We start from the raw sequence: 16,733 nt of genomic DNA on the forward strand, positions 1-16,733 counted from the left end.
ATCACTTCACCAAGACATGTTTCAGTGTATCACTTACTCTCTTACAAATAGTTATTCATAACAGACAACAAGAATGGTTGGTATCATCAGATAACTATTGAGGAGGATTTTTTTCCCAGCTAAGGGAATGAGCAACCAGTTCTTAGCAAATCAATATTAATACTAATTGTGCATCAGTAAAAAATGTGAGTTCCTGTATTACAAAGCCACATTATGCACTAGGGCCTCAAACTAACTGTGACTCAGAAATGGTTTCCCAGCCAAGATCTCCATCTGGCATAAATATACTTATCCTCTGTTACCACTATTCCATCTGGGTTAGTTTTGTTTGACCTGACTAGAGATAACTTTCTATGCTTCAAGCAGAGATCTTTCTTTTTTGAACTGAGTCTCTTGAGTGTAGAACCTTGTGTATGTGTCCCTTCGAATTGTGGTCTGGCTGATGAACATAACAGGGTAGTAGTTTTTTACTTAGACATGAACTTAATTGATCCACAGTTTAGGTATATACATGCAGGCTGTAGTAAGACATTTTGGATATAGAAGTAGCAGAGTGTGGTATAAAAACATTCCTGCTGCTGTTATTAGCATCTTCTCATGTGGGTGATGCACGAGTGAAGTACAAAAAGCAGATCTTAACTACCATGCACTTTCTGTCTCAACAAAAGGACTGTGAGAGAATGTTCATGACTAGGTGTGACCATGTTAAAAAGAGAACACCTATAGAAATTTCTTCTTCTCCACAACTTTAATGGATACAGAAACACTATCCTCTTTTTCATATTGTCACCGTAGATGTGTCAAAAGGCCTATCTTAAGGACAAACTTGGTGTAATATAAACAAATCCAAGAACAGGAACTCCAATGATCTCTACTTATTTAATTTAAAAGAGCAGCAAGGAATCCATGTTAGATTGGGGCTAATGGGCTATGAGAGGAGCCTTTAACTCTTTCCTTCCATGGCTTTCCCTCCCTCTGAAACTGATATTTGAACCCAGGAAAACCATACAGCTACCTGCCAATATCCCCCAGCAACACAAATAACTTCATCGGGGTGGGCACAGTTGACTTCTTGAAGGGCAATGTTTCTGATCCAAACTGCTGCAACTGTTTTCAAATTAATAAAAACACATATGGGTCACAAATTTCTGCATCAGGTTTAGTTTGATCTTCACTAATATTTCCACCATCATTCTTCAGATTTCTGCTCAAGAGAGTCGGAGAAAGAAGAAAGAATATGTGGAGTGTCTGGAGAAAAAGTAAGTTGGTTCTGCTTTCTGAGCAGTCTCTTTAATTTTAAACTAGCAAGGGCACTGATTTCTCATGCACTTGACTGAATCCTGAATATTACTGGATCTGCAAGATGGCAAACCTTTTCGAAAAGCACACATTCTTTTATGTGACATCCCACACAAATCTCTCTTTCTTTAGGGTTCACTTGTTACCCTAATATCCTATTTATTTATTTCTTAAATTTATATTCTGTCTTTCTCTCCAAAATGGGTCTTGCAGTGGCTAACAATGTATATTAATGGAAAAACAAGTCAACAATATGAAAAAAATGGGGGGAAATAATGAAACTATGCGAGGTACAGAAATCATCAATAGGAATATAACAATGAATTTAGAACAAACAAGGGAGGGATAATGCTGGTTAAAAGAGGACAGAAGTGAAACCCTTCCAAACTGAAGGTTATGGGAATGAACTAAAAGAAACTGCTCAAACTGGTATAAGATTAAAAAAAAGAAAAAGAAATAACCACTGTATTGTATTATTAGGAAGTCAAGAGAGAATGCAGAATGACTGTTTAAGGGAGGAGTGGGAGTGGGGGGGCAAGGGAAGTAAGAATGAAAGTTTGTATATGAGTTGGACTTTGATTTGTACTTATAGAAAATTAAAAATTATTTTTTTAAAAATCAATGTATTAAATATATTTATTGACAGATAATAGATAATACACACCCACAGCTCTGAATAACACTTCATGGCTCTGATGAAGTGGACTCTAGTCTGTGAAAGCTTATGTCAGGCTTCTTCAAGCTGATGCCCTGGAGATGTTTTGAAACACAATTCCTATCATCCACAGTGACCTCAGCCCTTATGGGTTATTAGTGATGGCAGTTGTTATCCAATTTATCAGAAAGAAAGTGGGTTTGGGAAGGCTGGATAAAGGTTAATAATAATAATAATAATAATAATTGTTAGTGCCACTGTCTGTTAACACTGTACAAGGTTCTTCATTACTCATGCTTTGTGAAGTCGACCAGTTTCCCAGAGAGTGGAATCCAAATTGAATAAATAAATTTGTGAAATGTTATGTGTTTTATAATATAACTTAAAATCAAACCATATTCCTGTTATGTAAATGAAACACGAATATGAGAGGAGAAATGTTATTCTCTGTAGGCCACTTTTAAAATCCCTGAGTTTACAGTGTGGTTTCCCAACCACTATAAATTGCTGAATAAAGATGGAAGAGAAGCCAGAGATGTTACAGCATACAAATTCCTTAAACCCTGTTTCCGTCAATAGAATTTGCTAAAGGGTGAGATGTCAGTGGCATTGAGTTTTCTATCAAATATGCTATTCTTTGTGGGTTCTCTACTGTCTCATTCATCTTACTTTGGGAAAGGGTGCGTCAGACTTCTTCAAGCTAGATGGTTTGGGGCCAGTGACAATCTTCTTAGTTTCGCCTAGCATATTTCAGAGGTCTATAGCAAACAGAGTTGACAAGTGAGATATGAGACAGGGCTCCTGTAACTTTAATCCTTAAAAGATTGTGGAGCAAGGGTAGGTACTATAAAACTCCCTCTATTGAGACAAAGGTACTTGTCACCTTCCAAACCTGTAGTTTCAGCCATCCCCTTCAAACACATCTAATGCCTCCCCCAGTGGAGATCAGGGGGGCAGTGCATGAAGTGCACACTTCTGTTTGTGTCTCTAAGAGGCACACATTGGCATGAATGGGTGCCAATGAAGACAAAGGGACAAACAAGATTTGTCTCTTTAAGGGGCCAGCTCAAAAGACCAGCATGAGTAGGCAATGCGAGTGGTCTGATAGAAGTATTTTCATTTTTGCAGCACAATTTCTTGGGCCTGTATTATGTCCTGGGGACCAGAACTGTCTTGGGCTTAAATGGGACAATAATCCAGGACTATTCCTCATTCAGTTACATTTGAGTTTTTTTCCCTTCAGATTTCAGGCTTCTGCGCCAGGGTTTCTTAGTAAATTGTAGTGTTAAATAGCAATCTGCTCTCTTCCCACTGACAGTTGAAGATCTTTCTGTATACTTAGGTGTCTGAATGTTAACTGTGTGACACAGAAGGTCTTTTAATTGAGATGTATTGAATTTTTTTTATCGATTTAAGGCCTTTTCAAATTGTTTTAGATTGATGTTTTTAATATAGTTGTTTGCTTAACTTTTTGTATTATAATTATTGTTTTAAATGTTTTTTAGTTTAACTCATTGGGAGCAACATTAGGTCCCATATTGAGAGAAAGATGGGACATATTTTTTTTTTTAAAAAAAAACATTAAATGCATTTTAGGGAAAAGACTGGTGTGTGCACATGTGTGAGAGCTTGCGTGTGCATGACAACATAACCAAGACAGCAGCCTTCTCTATCCTGAGGTGTTCTCTATATGCTCTGGACTAGGATACCCATAACCCTCAATCAGCATAGATGGCTAGAAACTGTAGTACAATACCCATGATGGGCACCAGATTGATGAAAGCTGCACTTACAGGTTGCCTTTGAAATTCAGACAGAAGCATCAGATAATCCATTTTTCAAATGATGATGGAGAAGGAGAAAGATTTACTCCCCCACCTCCCGCAAGCTGTTTGAATTTCTTCCCAGCTGCTATTTCCTGAACAAATATGTGCCCATTAATTCTCATGTCTAGTCCTTACGAAGTAGATTCTGGGGAACGGTGTCCTCAGTTTGGAGGATATTTTTTGTAACAAGGGTTCATTTTTATTTTTGCAGGGTTGAATCATACACATCTGAGAATAATGAATTGTGGAAAAAAGTAGAGACGTTAGAAAATGCCAATAGGTGAGTGGAATTAAATTTGCGGGTTGGCTGAAAGGTGCTGCCAAGCAGAGATGTCAGGGGAATGTTGTGAACAAACAGAGAAGGGGAAGATAAACTTTCTTCTTGGCAGATTTTGGCCTTTTTTCAATTCTTCGTTCCCCCCACCCTCCTTGTTCTTCAATATCAACAGCAAGTCAGCTGCATATTGTTAGTAAGTGAAGAATGTTTGTGTTGACACATTCAGGATGAAACTTTTCAACAAAGCTTGGGAGAAGCAGACAGTCTTCTTCTCTCTGTCCCTCCCACTTTAGTGGATTCCATTCTCAACTCTGTTATTCAAACTTTGCTACTGAACGTGCCTCCACATCTCTACTTGATAGTTTCTTCATGTTCTCAGTATTCCCCTTGGCCTTGGCCCTACCTGTCTGCCAGCTCAGCTGAAATCTACCTAGGAATGTCTTCTAGTGTGAGGCTGATCATCAGTGTCAGGTCTGGAGTTGAAGGCAAAGAAGAGAAGAAAGGAGAGACATTGAATGGAGGAAGCCATGGTGATCCTGATTAACCATATACATGACACCAGAAATATCACAGGCAGAAGCTGAACTCTTGGAAGAGTTTATTGGCATATTAAGCAATTTGAGACTCTAGGTTTAATAGTTTTAGGGAAAGGAACTCTTGAGGTGGTGATGTTTTACTTCTCTTATTTCACATGGGATGACTCACCCCTGTTGGGTTTGCCCTCCTCCCTGCATTGTGTAGAGAAAGGCTCTTATTCCTGGCCAAGGGTTTGCTCTGTGATAGCATCACTGGAAGCACTATATGTAAAGACTGAATATAACCAGTTGAATTTGAAGTTATTTGGACCCTATGAGATCCTTGCATGGAGAAAGGAACAATGAGTGAAATCCTACTCTCTACAGGTCCTTTCCCCAAGTTTTTTGAAGAAATAAGAGTGCCTCCTAAAGGCATGAGCAACCTAAGACCATGGTGGTGATTCAGCCTATGGCACACATCAAAGCCATTTCTGAGGGCACATGGAGAGGCAGGAGGGCAGGGGAAGAGTAGGAACAGGCATGTGTCTGTTCCTCTTCTTCCTCCACCCTCCTGTGCCTTTAGCTGCCTCTCTGGAATTAGCTAAGTGAGGGGGAGTTCTTGCCATAAGCTGGGCAGTCACCTGCAAAGTCCATGGGACCCCCACATTCCCAGGCAACAGTCTCTCTTCCCAAAGGATTTGTTCCCTTTTATGCTTCGAGAGAAGACAAATATCCATTTCATGTAGCCATGATAGAAAACAGCATGGTCCCATCTGGTAGCCCCCTCAGCCCAAAGAACCTGTTTCCTTTCTACAGGAATGAAGCATTAACCTCCTAAGAAGCATTCAGTACTATTCAATTCCTCTTCTTGTGCCTTCACAGTCACAGCCTGAGATGCTCCCTTCTCAAGCTCTTCCAATTGGATGCAGAGATTTCTTTAATGTGTGAGGCTTCAGTCATATAGGGAAAAGTATAATCAATGACCCTTTTATCCAGAACCTGTCCTCGTATTTAATCTTATCAGCACACTTGACCTTGCACTTGAGCTTTTCAGGGCCTTTGGTGCACTCTCTGCCCTCATTCAAAGGTTCTTTGTCACACTCATTGCCTCTGATTGCCTAACAGCAGGGCCTCCTTCTACCTTTTTGGTTAGAGGATGCTCCCTAGAGATGCAGGAAGTGTCAAGCATATTCTCTGTTTTTATTTTTCTAGCAGTTGAATGTTTTTCAGTAACATACTGAGTAGCTGTGAGAATGGTTGATGCCTGCCATCTGCTGGACAGCATGTGGATTTGTGTGTGTACCTCTTCACAAAATGTGTAATTTCTTCATATTTTTGGTTGATACTAGATACTTCTCCTTCATGTTCCCATCCTTCCTGGTAATACTGTTTGCATGCCTCAAAGCAACCATTGTAAAACCACTTCCAATTCTACATATTTCAGTCCTGCTTTAAATTTATGGTTCAATGTGAGGAGGAGCAATTATATCACATCCTACAATGGTAGTCACCATTTATTTTTAAAGAGAGCACTCAGTATGGGAATATCCAGCAATAAAGCCTCAAAATATTAAACTAGCACTAACAATTACAATAATTTGCATTTATTTGTTGCTCACAATACATGAATCCTGTCATCATGGCAGGACAGTTCCCAGGATACCTTCCATATTAAATTTAAATGGTCTATACAAAACTGGTACTAGTGCTAGGGAAGCATCCTCTTTCATGTTTTGTTTATATATGATTTTACTGAGCTCTTGCATCTTCAAAAATAATGTTTAATTAACATTTATACTTCATAACTTAAGTTGCATTTAGTATTCCTGTACTGGGGGACATAATATTGTTTTCTGAATTTGTAATGTTTTTGGTCTGGGTCTGGTTTCATATAATTTCCTTGGTTTTATTTATATTTTTTTGTTGTGGTTACAGAATTTTGTAATTTCCTTAGTTTTAAAAAAGTATGTTCTTGTAATGTTAAAAAAGAAATTGTTCTTTCCTAGGACTCTCCTCCAACAGTTACAGAAGCTACAAACTTTGGTAACAGGGAAGGTTTCAAGGCCATACAAAATGGCTTCCACACAGACAGGGACCTGCCTGATGGTAAAGTCTGCATGTTATCCATTCCTTATTTTCATAGAACTGAGCTGTATTTCTTTGTGTACACACATCTCATTACCTTCCTAGGACATGTTAGAACTGTAGTATATATATATTTATAACCAGCAAAGGTGGTCCTCACTGCAAATTCTGGCTGGCATCCTGTGACTTAGACAGGCATAAGTCAAATTTAAGTCTGTGCAAGTCTTTTCTTTTTCTTTTCTTTTTGGTCATTGCAGAAGTGGATATTCTCTATAGACCTCAGACTCCCCAGCCTATTAGCTTCCGGGCACAGTACAAGGTGTTGGTTATCATCTATAAAGCCCTACGTGGCCTGGATCCAGTCTACTTGAAGGAACTCCTCTTCCCATACAATCCTTCCCGTACATTCCGATCCTCCAGGAAAAAACTCTTACAACCTAGAAAGACCAGATTGGCAGTGACCTCTCAGAGGTCCTTCTCTGCCACCGCTCCAAAAACTTGGAATGACCTGGCGAAAGAGATTCGCCAATTATCCTCACTCGAGGCTTTCAAAAAGGCGACAAAAACCTTTCTCTTCTGGCAGGCCTTCCCCGATTGATAATGTCCAGAACCTCTTATTATTTTTCTCATTTGTGGATTGTTTATTAATTTTGATGTATCGTTATGTATATTTTAAAGATGTTTTATTGTTTAATATTATACTTGGGTGGGAGGGTTGGGCCGGGTTCTTGTGGGGTTTGTTGTTTTTATTGTTGTGTATTTTACAAACTTTGTTGTTACCTGCCTTGATCCCCAAAACGAAAGAGGCAGGATATTATTATTATTATTATTATTATTATTATTATTATTATTTATTAAATCTCTGTGCTGGTTTTGGATCCCAAAACAGACAAAAATTGTTTGATTTTGCTTTGGCCCTGCCTACCCACACTGAAACCCCCACACCACAACTGTAGTGTTGTTTCCTACAGTGCAAAAATAGTAGGGCTGAATTACTTTGAATGGCTTTGTTTAGAGTAATGTCCCTCCTACTCTGCACCTTCTCTGCACTCAGAGAGAGAGAGAGAGAGAATAACATTTTCCATCCCTACTATCAAGAGGATTTGTATTCTTATTGCCTTTTAATCCCCACTAATGTAACTTGGGTTGTTCTTGCTATCCATTAATATATAATTCTAACCTCCCACTAAGCAGGGCTAGACATACTGTGAACTGACACAGAAAAAGTGTTTGACACACACACACACACACACACTGGTTACAGGCAGTACCATTTTCCTGATTCACCTCTATCTGTAGTTTTTTTGGGGTTTTTTTTTAGAAAGAGGCCAGGTAGTCTTTTATTTTACGTTAATTTGACTTTTGACTCCAGGTATATAAATGTCAGGAGTTTATGCTACTGTTGATCTCCTAACAAATAGCAATCCTTTTTTGGGGCGGGACAACAAAAAAGTCTTCAAAATCCAACAAAAGAGCTATCACATTTCATTTATTGTAGTATATGGAAGGACGCACATTATTGAACATGTGGACATCAAATTATTCGTATGGCATGCATTTTGTCAGAGGACGGGCAGATGGGCATTTATTTACCCCACTTCTGAAAGCAATTGGCATTTTAATAGTTAAAAGCTGGAAGGAAATATGCAAATGGTTCTTCAATGCTGCATCTCCTCCCCACTCCCACTCCTATTATTAACTTTTTCTGCCCTCATTAAACCTCCTGATACACTGCTTTGCCTAAGCAGCAAGGAGATATAAACATTCCCTTTTTTCCAACAACTTCCCCCCTCACAGTGACTGTATATTATTTGATGAAGAATGCCATGTTTTTTTGCTGCTGAACATCATACTCTATATAGAACCTTTTTACTATTATGTTATTGTGAATGAAGTGGTTTTAATTAATGAACTAAATTGTGAACCTAGGGAGCCTTTTTTCTTTTCTGGTAGATGTTCTTAACATTAACTTTTTTGCCACAGACAGAAATGTAGGAAAGAATGTTTTCACTATCACTTGTCCTTTTGTCCACCATACAGCTGTTAAACAGAGGAACCCAGCTAGGGAAAATGGTACCAACTATATATAAATAAGAAATAAACCTCCTAAATTTTAGTGGTGTCTAAATACTGTTTCTGAGGATATCATGTTTAGAATATCAAGACTAGGGACCCTTTCACACAATAGGATTGTAGCAGTTGCTACAGTAGTACAAATGGGATGTAATGGCTGCATCCTATGGAATCCAGGGGTTTGGAACTTGGTGAGGTACTAGAAAAAAACTCTAGCTGAGACTAAATGCTTCTCCCTAAACTGCAGATCACAGGCTTCTGTAGGATGTTGCAATGGTAAAGTGGAATCATAGTACCATAGTTCTAGTGTATGAAAGAGTCCTAAGACATGGGAGTTCCAGGTTCAAGTCTCACAAAGCCAAAAAGTTCATTGGATGACCTTGAGCCAGCCATGATCTCTAGCCTAACCTACCACACAGAATAGCTGGAATGAGTTATGTTGCTATGTGCTCCTTGGAAGACTGGCAGGATAAAACACCATAAAGAAGTATTGTAATGCCATGCATACTGTTAGCACTAAAACCTAGATGACAGAGAATTTGGCTTGACTGCAACTGTAACATCAAAATTCTCATGTAATGATGACACACATATCAGTAAATACTCAAGTAAATCTGTATTCAGTAACTGAATCATGCTGCCTCTGCCCTCCTCCACCACACAAAAGTATGGTGATAATTTGAAATGCCCACCCCATACACTTTCTTCTTTGGATGCCCTGTATGAATGCAGGTGTACAGAACATTTCTCTTAACTGTCTACATTGGCTATTTCTCCCATGTCTCATTCACAGGTACTAGTTTTGTGCTTTGTCCTAGTGCTGGGCTCCCTGGTGCCTTGTCTCCCAGAATTCTCTGCAAAGTCACAGACAGTAAAAACAGCTCCAGTGCCAGACATTTACACAAGCAGTAAAAGTGAGTAAAATTTGAGGCTGATGTTGTTCTTATTACCCTCTGGAAGAGCTAGAGCTACAAGAAGTCCAGAGCTTGGAAAAATTACTTTTTTGGCTATCCTGATTGAGAGGTTCTGGGAGTTGTAGTCCAAAAAATGTTTCCAAGCTTTGGACCAACTTCCATTCATTTTATTATATTTATAAAAATTCTTCATTCCATTACAGTGGTGCATTGCTCTTTCATTTCCCTCCAGAGCTGTTGGCTATTGTTTATTATTTTCATGCCAGCCAGGCCTATTTGTCTTCCCAAAGATCCCTTCTTCCTTTTCTCAGCTCTGTGCTCCATCCCCATTTCTTCCACTCTGAGGAGAGGTGAACAAATAAGCAGGAGGTGTCTGTAAGATAAATCATCAAAGTGAGCTTCAGAAAAATGTCAGTTCACTGTCAGAGTGTTGTGACAGAGGAGTAGTGCCAAAAAAAAAAATCCTATGGGAAAGGAAAACCAAAACACACTTCTAACATCACGTATGAAAATGCATTATACTCCTGGGAAAGATCAAGAACATTTTCCAATGCACTTTGTCCAGAAACAGATCTGGATGCTTCAGGAAGTCTGCAAAGGAGAGGGTACTGCTTTTGTTTAGGGTTGTTCTCTTAACCTACCCTATGAATTCATTGAAGTAGTTCCAGAGTATTATATATATTTTAGTTGCCACTTTTTTTTCTATCCTAGCTCTAATAATTGCATGACAGGCAGAAATTGAATATGTATAGCTTTTGCTGAGGTAGAGATGCAGCAGGGAAGTGTTATGTTCAATGAATTGCTGTTTGCTATGGAGCTCTTAAAAGGCATGGCGTTGTGGGGGAGGCTAACTTAGAACCTTGCAATATAATTATAGCAGATGGACAGGATGTTTGAGTATACTGTGGGTGCATATGTTCATGTGTTCTAGCACTTGGCAAAATGGTATAATGTTTAGAGGGCTGGATTAGGACTTGGGGAGATTCAGCTTCTCATCCTCAGTGATCCATGAATGTCCCTGGTTGACCCTGAGCCAGTCACTCTCTTTCAGGTTGAACTATCTCATAGAGTTGTTGCAAAAACAAAGTGGAGAAAAAGAGAGCCGTAAATGCTGCCTTGAATTCATTGGAGGAAAGGAAGTGTACAAATGTATCTGATGAGTAGAATATTAAATAAATGGTAGGCAGCTAGAACAACCCATTGCCATTACAAAATCTTATTCTTAGCACCTAATAGACCTGTCCTTTTTGCAGTTCAGTCCCGAAGCCTTCTGTTCTATGATGAGCATAGGGGCTCCTTAGAAGAGGGCTACAGCTCCTTTATCTCTGTGGAGCATCCTGAAAAGTGGGAAGCTGAAAAAAATGAGGAGGAAGAGCACCAATCTCCAGTGCTTGGCCACAGCCCCTTGGTTGTGGCCCATGAAACAGCCAAATATCTGCATAAATCTTACCAGGAGGGGCCAAAGCAGAACGAGACCAGCTCCACTCTCTCTCATCTGAAGGACCAGATCCGTAAGAGGTAAGCAGGCTCACTTCCCAATATTTACCAAATATTCCATCTCAGTACAGATTCTCAATAGGGTCATCAAGTTTTTTTTTAACACTGTACCCCCATTTCTGAGTTTTTAACTAATCTAATACACACCAGCTGCTGAGAATGTTTATTTCCCTGGATTCAAAGCCTTCACTGCTGATTTCTTTCAATCAAGCTACTGTTAAAGACACAAAAGCAGTTCAGCTAATTCCCCCCACCAATGACATGCATATAGTGGCTTCAGTGTTGATGGTTGGTGAATCTGCTCTGAGTATTAGCTTTAGTTTTTTTGTGGGTTTTTCAGGCTATGTGTGGCCATGTTCTAGAACATGGCCACATAGCCATGAAAGCCTTCAACTTCATGTTAGCATTAGCTTTAAATGAACTGTTCAAGGTGCTGGACCTATTTTGAGGATGGAGCTTGGCCGCTTGGATATGTCCTTTGAAGTTCAGTTTAAAACCTGTAACATTTTACTGGCATGTAAGCCACTGGTCACATTGTTTCTTCTCCCATTCAGTTTTTTTTTTTTTTGTGGGGGCTAAAATCCAGGGTAGCCTATTGACATGGAAGCTGGTGACCACTGTCCCCCCGTCCTCCCCACTTTCCTGAGGCCATATTAGGCTGTTGTAGCAAAAACAACAACCTAATGATACCTTGGTCACTAATAGATTGAATATGGCATAAATGCAAACCTGTGCCATAATAAATTGATTAATCTTAAATCCAACTGCTATTCCAAACTAGATTAGGCACTTGAATCAATTGCTCAGTAAGTCAACATTTATATATATCCCACAGATTCAATAGGTCTTTTCTAGCTGATTGTTTTGTTTTCATATTGGGATGCTAAGTGTAAAGTATCTGATTTGCTCCCGAATCTAGTTAGTGCCCCTGACGCTTATAGTTGTAATGTGCCCTCTTATTGTTAAGAATATGTTGATTTATCGGACAGAGGGAATATGTAGGCACTGTGACCTAAACAGCTGGGATTGACCACACTCTCCCACTGAGCTTGGACAATTATACTTTTGAGAGGATCATGCAACTTCTTTGCTGAGGATTGCTAAGAATTTGTCTTATACTAGGATATATTATTTGTCCCTCTACTACAGTCTTGTCTGCTAAAGCAGCAATTCTCCACCATCTCAAACAGAAGACTTTTCTCTCATTATCTCCTTATGTCCCTTTTGACTAAAAATGCAAGAGGCTGAACTTGGGACTTTTGCATCCAAAACACATGCTCTATCACTGAGCTGCAGGCCAAACTATAAGACACCCTAGCTCTCCCAATTCTTGGTGGAAACTATGACAGCAAAAACCATTTTCCCCTGTAGTTCGGAGTAAAAGGACCCTCAAAGAAATTTGAGCAACCATCCTGGAACAGCAAACCAAAAATAGTGGGGAGAGCAGCCATCAGAGATTTGAATTTGATGTGGGGAGAAGACTGCATGAAACAAAATGATTGACTTGTACGTTTGTGTTCTTTTCTTTTATTTTTCTACAGAGAGAGGAACTCCAGTGATGCAGCTGAATATTTGTAGCAGCTGCCAGCCCTCAGGGCCTCTTCTGTCTGATTGCAGGATCCTTTCCCAGCTGCATGATTAAAGGCAGCAATCCTCTGCACACTTACCTGGGAGTAAGTCTCATTGAACTCAGAGGGACTTTCTCTTGAGTCCACCTGCACAGGAGGGATTACACTGTAGGGGGATTGGGGCTGTAATCATAAACATTCTTTCTAAAAATTTAGACAAATGGGATTTACTTCTGTGTGAATATGCATAGAATTGCACTGTAAGTGGGAGAGGATGCTCCATCTTCTAATTGGCCTTGAGTTCAGGCTCTTGTCTACTCTCTCCTTTGTTCCCCAGTGCCAAAGCTGTTCTTTCTGTTGAAATTCACAGTTATGCACATAGATAGTACCTGGCAACATAGACATAGCCTCAGGCTTCTGGTTTTCTCCCCAGCTCTTGATCAATATGGCCATATCCCTTCCTCTTTCTGTAAAGCATCACCAGAAGTGCTCCACTTCTAACCATACAATTCCTATGATGTACTGTGTAAACTTTCTACAGTCACATCTGTCTCAGTGTCAAGGGGGAAAAGTCATTTCTACCTTGTCAGATAGTGTTCTGTATTGTCTCAATTTTTGTATAACAAAGTTACATTAAAAAACAAGAAGCTGTAAGAAAATGAAGGCAGAAAGATAAGGAAAATATAATGATTAAATGTCCAGATAAGATTCAGAATAGTCTGCAAAGGAAGTTTTAACTTGCCCCATCAAACAAAGTTCACAAATCAAAATTCATAACATCAGTCCATGTATTATCATTGTGGCTTCACACTTTAATGAAAATCAATCTCATTGGTGTTAATGGTATTTGCTTCTAAGAGTGTGTAATATGCTACAAAAGTAGTGTGTCACATCCTCTTGCCCAAATCCTGAGTCTTTTCTTTTTAGGTTATGATTTGAGTTCCATTTGTTTTTCACAAGAATGTATCAATGTGGAAAAAATGCATATCTTTTCTAAGATGAACACATCATGCACAGTTCAGTGCCTGAAACTTTTACATAAATGTCATGGAGGAGCTCACATATGGGATTAGGAATCACTATAGTACATCACCTTTTCAGTTCCTTTACCCTTCTTCCAAGGAGCCTTTTGATTCTGTTTTGTTCAGATATTCAGATTTAATTAAGTTCTCCTTTGCTATTGTAGTGCCCTTCTTATAATATCAAATTACAAGTGGATAGGTCTCCATATCACCTTATGGAGACAGGTCAGCCCTAACCACATCCACAAATGTTTCTTATGCAGACATTTCAGTAGAGATTGTAGAGATGTACACATGTTTGCTGGACAACTCCATTCTTGTATTCTTTTCCTGGTGCCATTTGGGACAGATGTAAAGATCAGCAGCCTTCAGCTAAATTTCCATTTTTAGATACGCAGAGATCAGAGCTTGGAAAGTTGTTCTTTGGTACTGTGACTCCTACAATTCCCCAGTCAGCTTGTCCAGTACATTCGCATAATCTTTTAAGTTCTTATAGGAGTTGAGTGACCCTTCAGAGCCATTCTTCAATCAGGTTTACCAGGGCCAACATACATCACTGCAGCTCCCTACACTCCACTTTTCCCAGCCCAAAGCTAGCACAAAGAACCACTGGTCAGTTAGTGCACAATCTTTTTGTCTATTCAGAAATTTTACTGGACATAGTCCATGCGTGCCTCCAAGTCATACCATTGTACAGAGACCAAAAGCAGAAATTGTTTGTACATAATGAACCTTATTTTGTATTATTGCCAATCCCTTAAGATATTGTATTTTGGAGACTCTCAGATCCTATTTTCTGTATTGTATTTTATTAAGAATTATTGCGGGCTTGGCCTCTGTGAACTTCCTCTCTTTGCAGGCTCCTGTTTCCTCTTAGTCTACCAGCCGGTGTTTGCTTTGTTCTGTTTTTAATATATCACTGTTTTCCTCCTGTTACTAGCTCTGCAATTGCTTTCAAGCAGCAAAATTAAAAAAAAAGATGCAGCATCATCTCTGTTGTTTGGATATTTCATTATATTTATATTGATGAGCTATTAATTTAGCAATTGTTTGGTTAAATGCAGGCCTGCCATCATCCACTGAATAACTGCTCTCTCCTATCATGAACAGAGAGAGACCTTCAAGCAAAAAAAAAAAAAAAAAAAAAGAGTGCTTCTCTACCAGCTTTATTTGTGTTGTTATAGCAGTAGGTTCTCTCACAAGTCTGTCATTGCATTAGTGTCAGCCCTGAAGCAGAAGCTTTATACCTTAATGGTACATTAATTATATTTAATACAATAAAATAAAATTCAAGGAATTAAGGGTGTGCAAGAACTCTATAGAGCTAACATATAACGGTGCTAACAATTGTGTGAACTCTGAAAAGCCCTTCTATGAAGATAAAATTCCCAGACAGTTATAGGAATGTTAAACTGAAAATACCTAGCTACAAGTAAGGACTTGCTGATCCTACTTCAAAATATTCAAATACTCTTCCAACATTACACCCACCCACTTATCTAAAAATATCATAGTCTTGGGAAATTACCATAGCATTTCCCACCATAAAATGTGATCAAAATTGTTACACCTCAAGTAAATCCGTAGATTCCTTATACAAGTAGCATTATAGTTGAGCCTTGAAATTTTTGTTTCCTGCATTTCCAGCTCAGTTAAATAAAATTATGATACATGGAATGGGTATTCAGTTTTGAAATGGCTGTCTCCAATTTTATCTCCTGCATCAGCAGGGTTCATAGCATCAAAAGAAAAAATTTTAATGACAAGAGAGTTGAAGATGCATGTCAGTGGGTTTACTTGCAGAAAATTACAGGATGCAGGTTTTTACATGTTTACATCCTAGTAGGATGGGCTGCCTTTCAACAAATTTTCCCTCGTACAGATTACAGCTACTCAATTCTTTTTTGAGACTTGGGAACTTCCTAACTACAGACCTGATAAGGACCATAGAGGTTCATCATCTGACCCCCAACTTTCACAGGATCAGCCCCCTGGCTGGGACGCTATACCTTTCTCCAACATTAGCACCAGAATTGAAAAATGGGTTATTGTGGGCAACTCCTTTTTTCTGTCACTATGCTAAGAGAGTCTCCTTTCTGCAGCTGGGCTGGGAAAAGGGCTTATCTCCCATTTGCAATGAGGACAAAATAAGCTCCCCCCCCCCCCTTATTCTGTGCAAAGAATGGCAGGCCCTCTGTGCAACAGTTTTAAAAATATACTTGCACAAAATACATGTCACAAACTTTTGAAGCTTCACTGGCTTCTTCATCAGGAAAGGTGTTAAAAATCACATGAGAGAAAAAAATTGATGATGTTAGTCTTAGGCCTGCATTTTGTCAAGATGTCATCAGTTGGTGGTGTTCTGAGTTAAAATGGTAATGGAGGTATATCTATGTAGGCAGGCTACTCATTGTTCTGGTCATGTGGTACTGGGAGACAGTGGCGTCACTAGGGTTGGTGTCAATTGGTGCAGTAACTCAGGGTGTCACCTGCCCGTTGACCTCCTCCCTTACCACACCATACAGAATCCTTAGTAATGCTTTTGTACTAATGTGATTCATAAATCATAATTCCCATGTATCACTGAATGTAATAGTAATAGTTCTGACATAAACAACTACCAAAATTGAAATTATACTTTTAAATTACATCATACACAGAGAATAAATGTGTTTACATATACAAAGTTTCATGTGGTTGAAGTGAAAATTTGGTGAAATTGGATATTTTTAAAGGAAAAATATTTTTAAGAATCTGGGGCCTCTCCTTTCTCCTCTCACTGAGCCTCTCCCCACTCACACCATCTCTTACAGCATTTTAAAGAGATACAGGTGAAATCCACAGCCAGTTTCTACCAAAATGCAGGTGTTTGAGGAGCAGTGGTGTCATCCCCCCTTAGAGTGTCACCTGGTGCATCCCACAGCCCCTGCACCTCCTAATGATACCACTGCTTAAAGACAAAGCATTTTAAAGACCAGGAAATTAAATTTAAATTCCATTAG

General features: G+C 39.1%; 1 protein-coding gene across 3 annotated transcripts in view; it reads left to right on the forward strand.

Moving 5' to 3' along the window:
- Nucleotides 1–14,721, forward strand: part of CREB3L1 (cAMP responsive element binding protein 3 like 1) — a 115,294-nt gene extending 100,573 nt beyond the window's left edge. For 2 of the 3 annotated variants that reach the window (XM_089521527.1, XM_089521528.1), the window contains exons 7-12: nt 1,201–1,259; nt 3,992–4,060; nt 6,579–6,678; nt 9,524–9,644; nt 10,898–11,162; nt 12,683–14,721. In XM_089521527.1, coding sequence (XP_089377653.1) covers nt 1,201–1,259; nt 3,992–4,060; nt 6,579–6,678; nt 9,524–9,644; nt 10,898–11,162; nt 12,683–12,719 — 651 coding nt within the window. In that variant the 3' untranslated portion in view covers nt 12,720–14,721. The remainder of the gene's footprint in view (nt 1–1,200; nt 1,260–3,991; nt 4,061–6,578; nt 6,679–9,523; nt 9,645–10,897; nt 11,163–12,682) is intronic. The other variant, XM_089521529.1, reaches the window with a different exon arrangement.
- The last annotated feature ends 2,012 nt before the right edge of the window (nt 14,722–16,733 follow it).

Source organism: Sceloporus occidentalis, unplaced genomic scaffold, assembly GCF_023333645.1.
Source record: "Sceloporus occidentalis isolate IW3139 unplaced genomic scaffold, rSceOcc1.0.p SCAF_4, whole genome shotgun sequence".
Classification (NCBI taxonomy): Eukaryota; Metazoa; Chordata; class Lepidosauria; order Squamata; family Phrynosomatidae; genus Sceloporus; species Sceloporus occidentalis.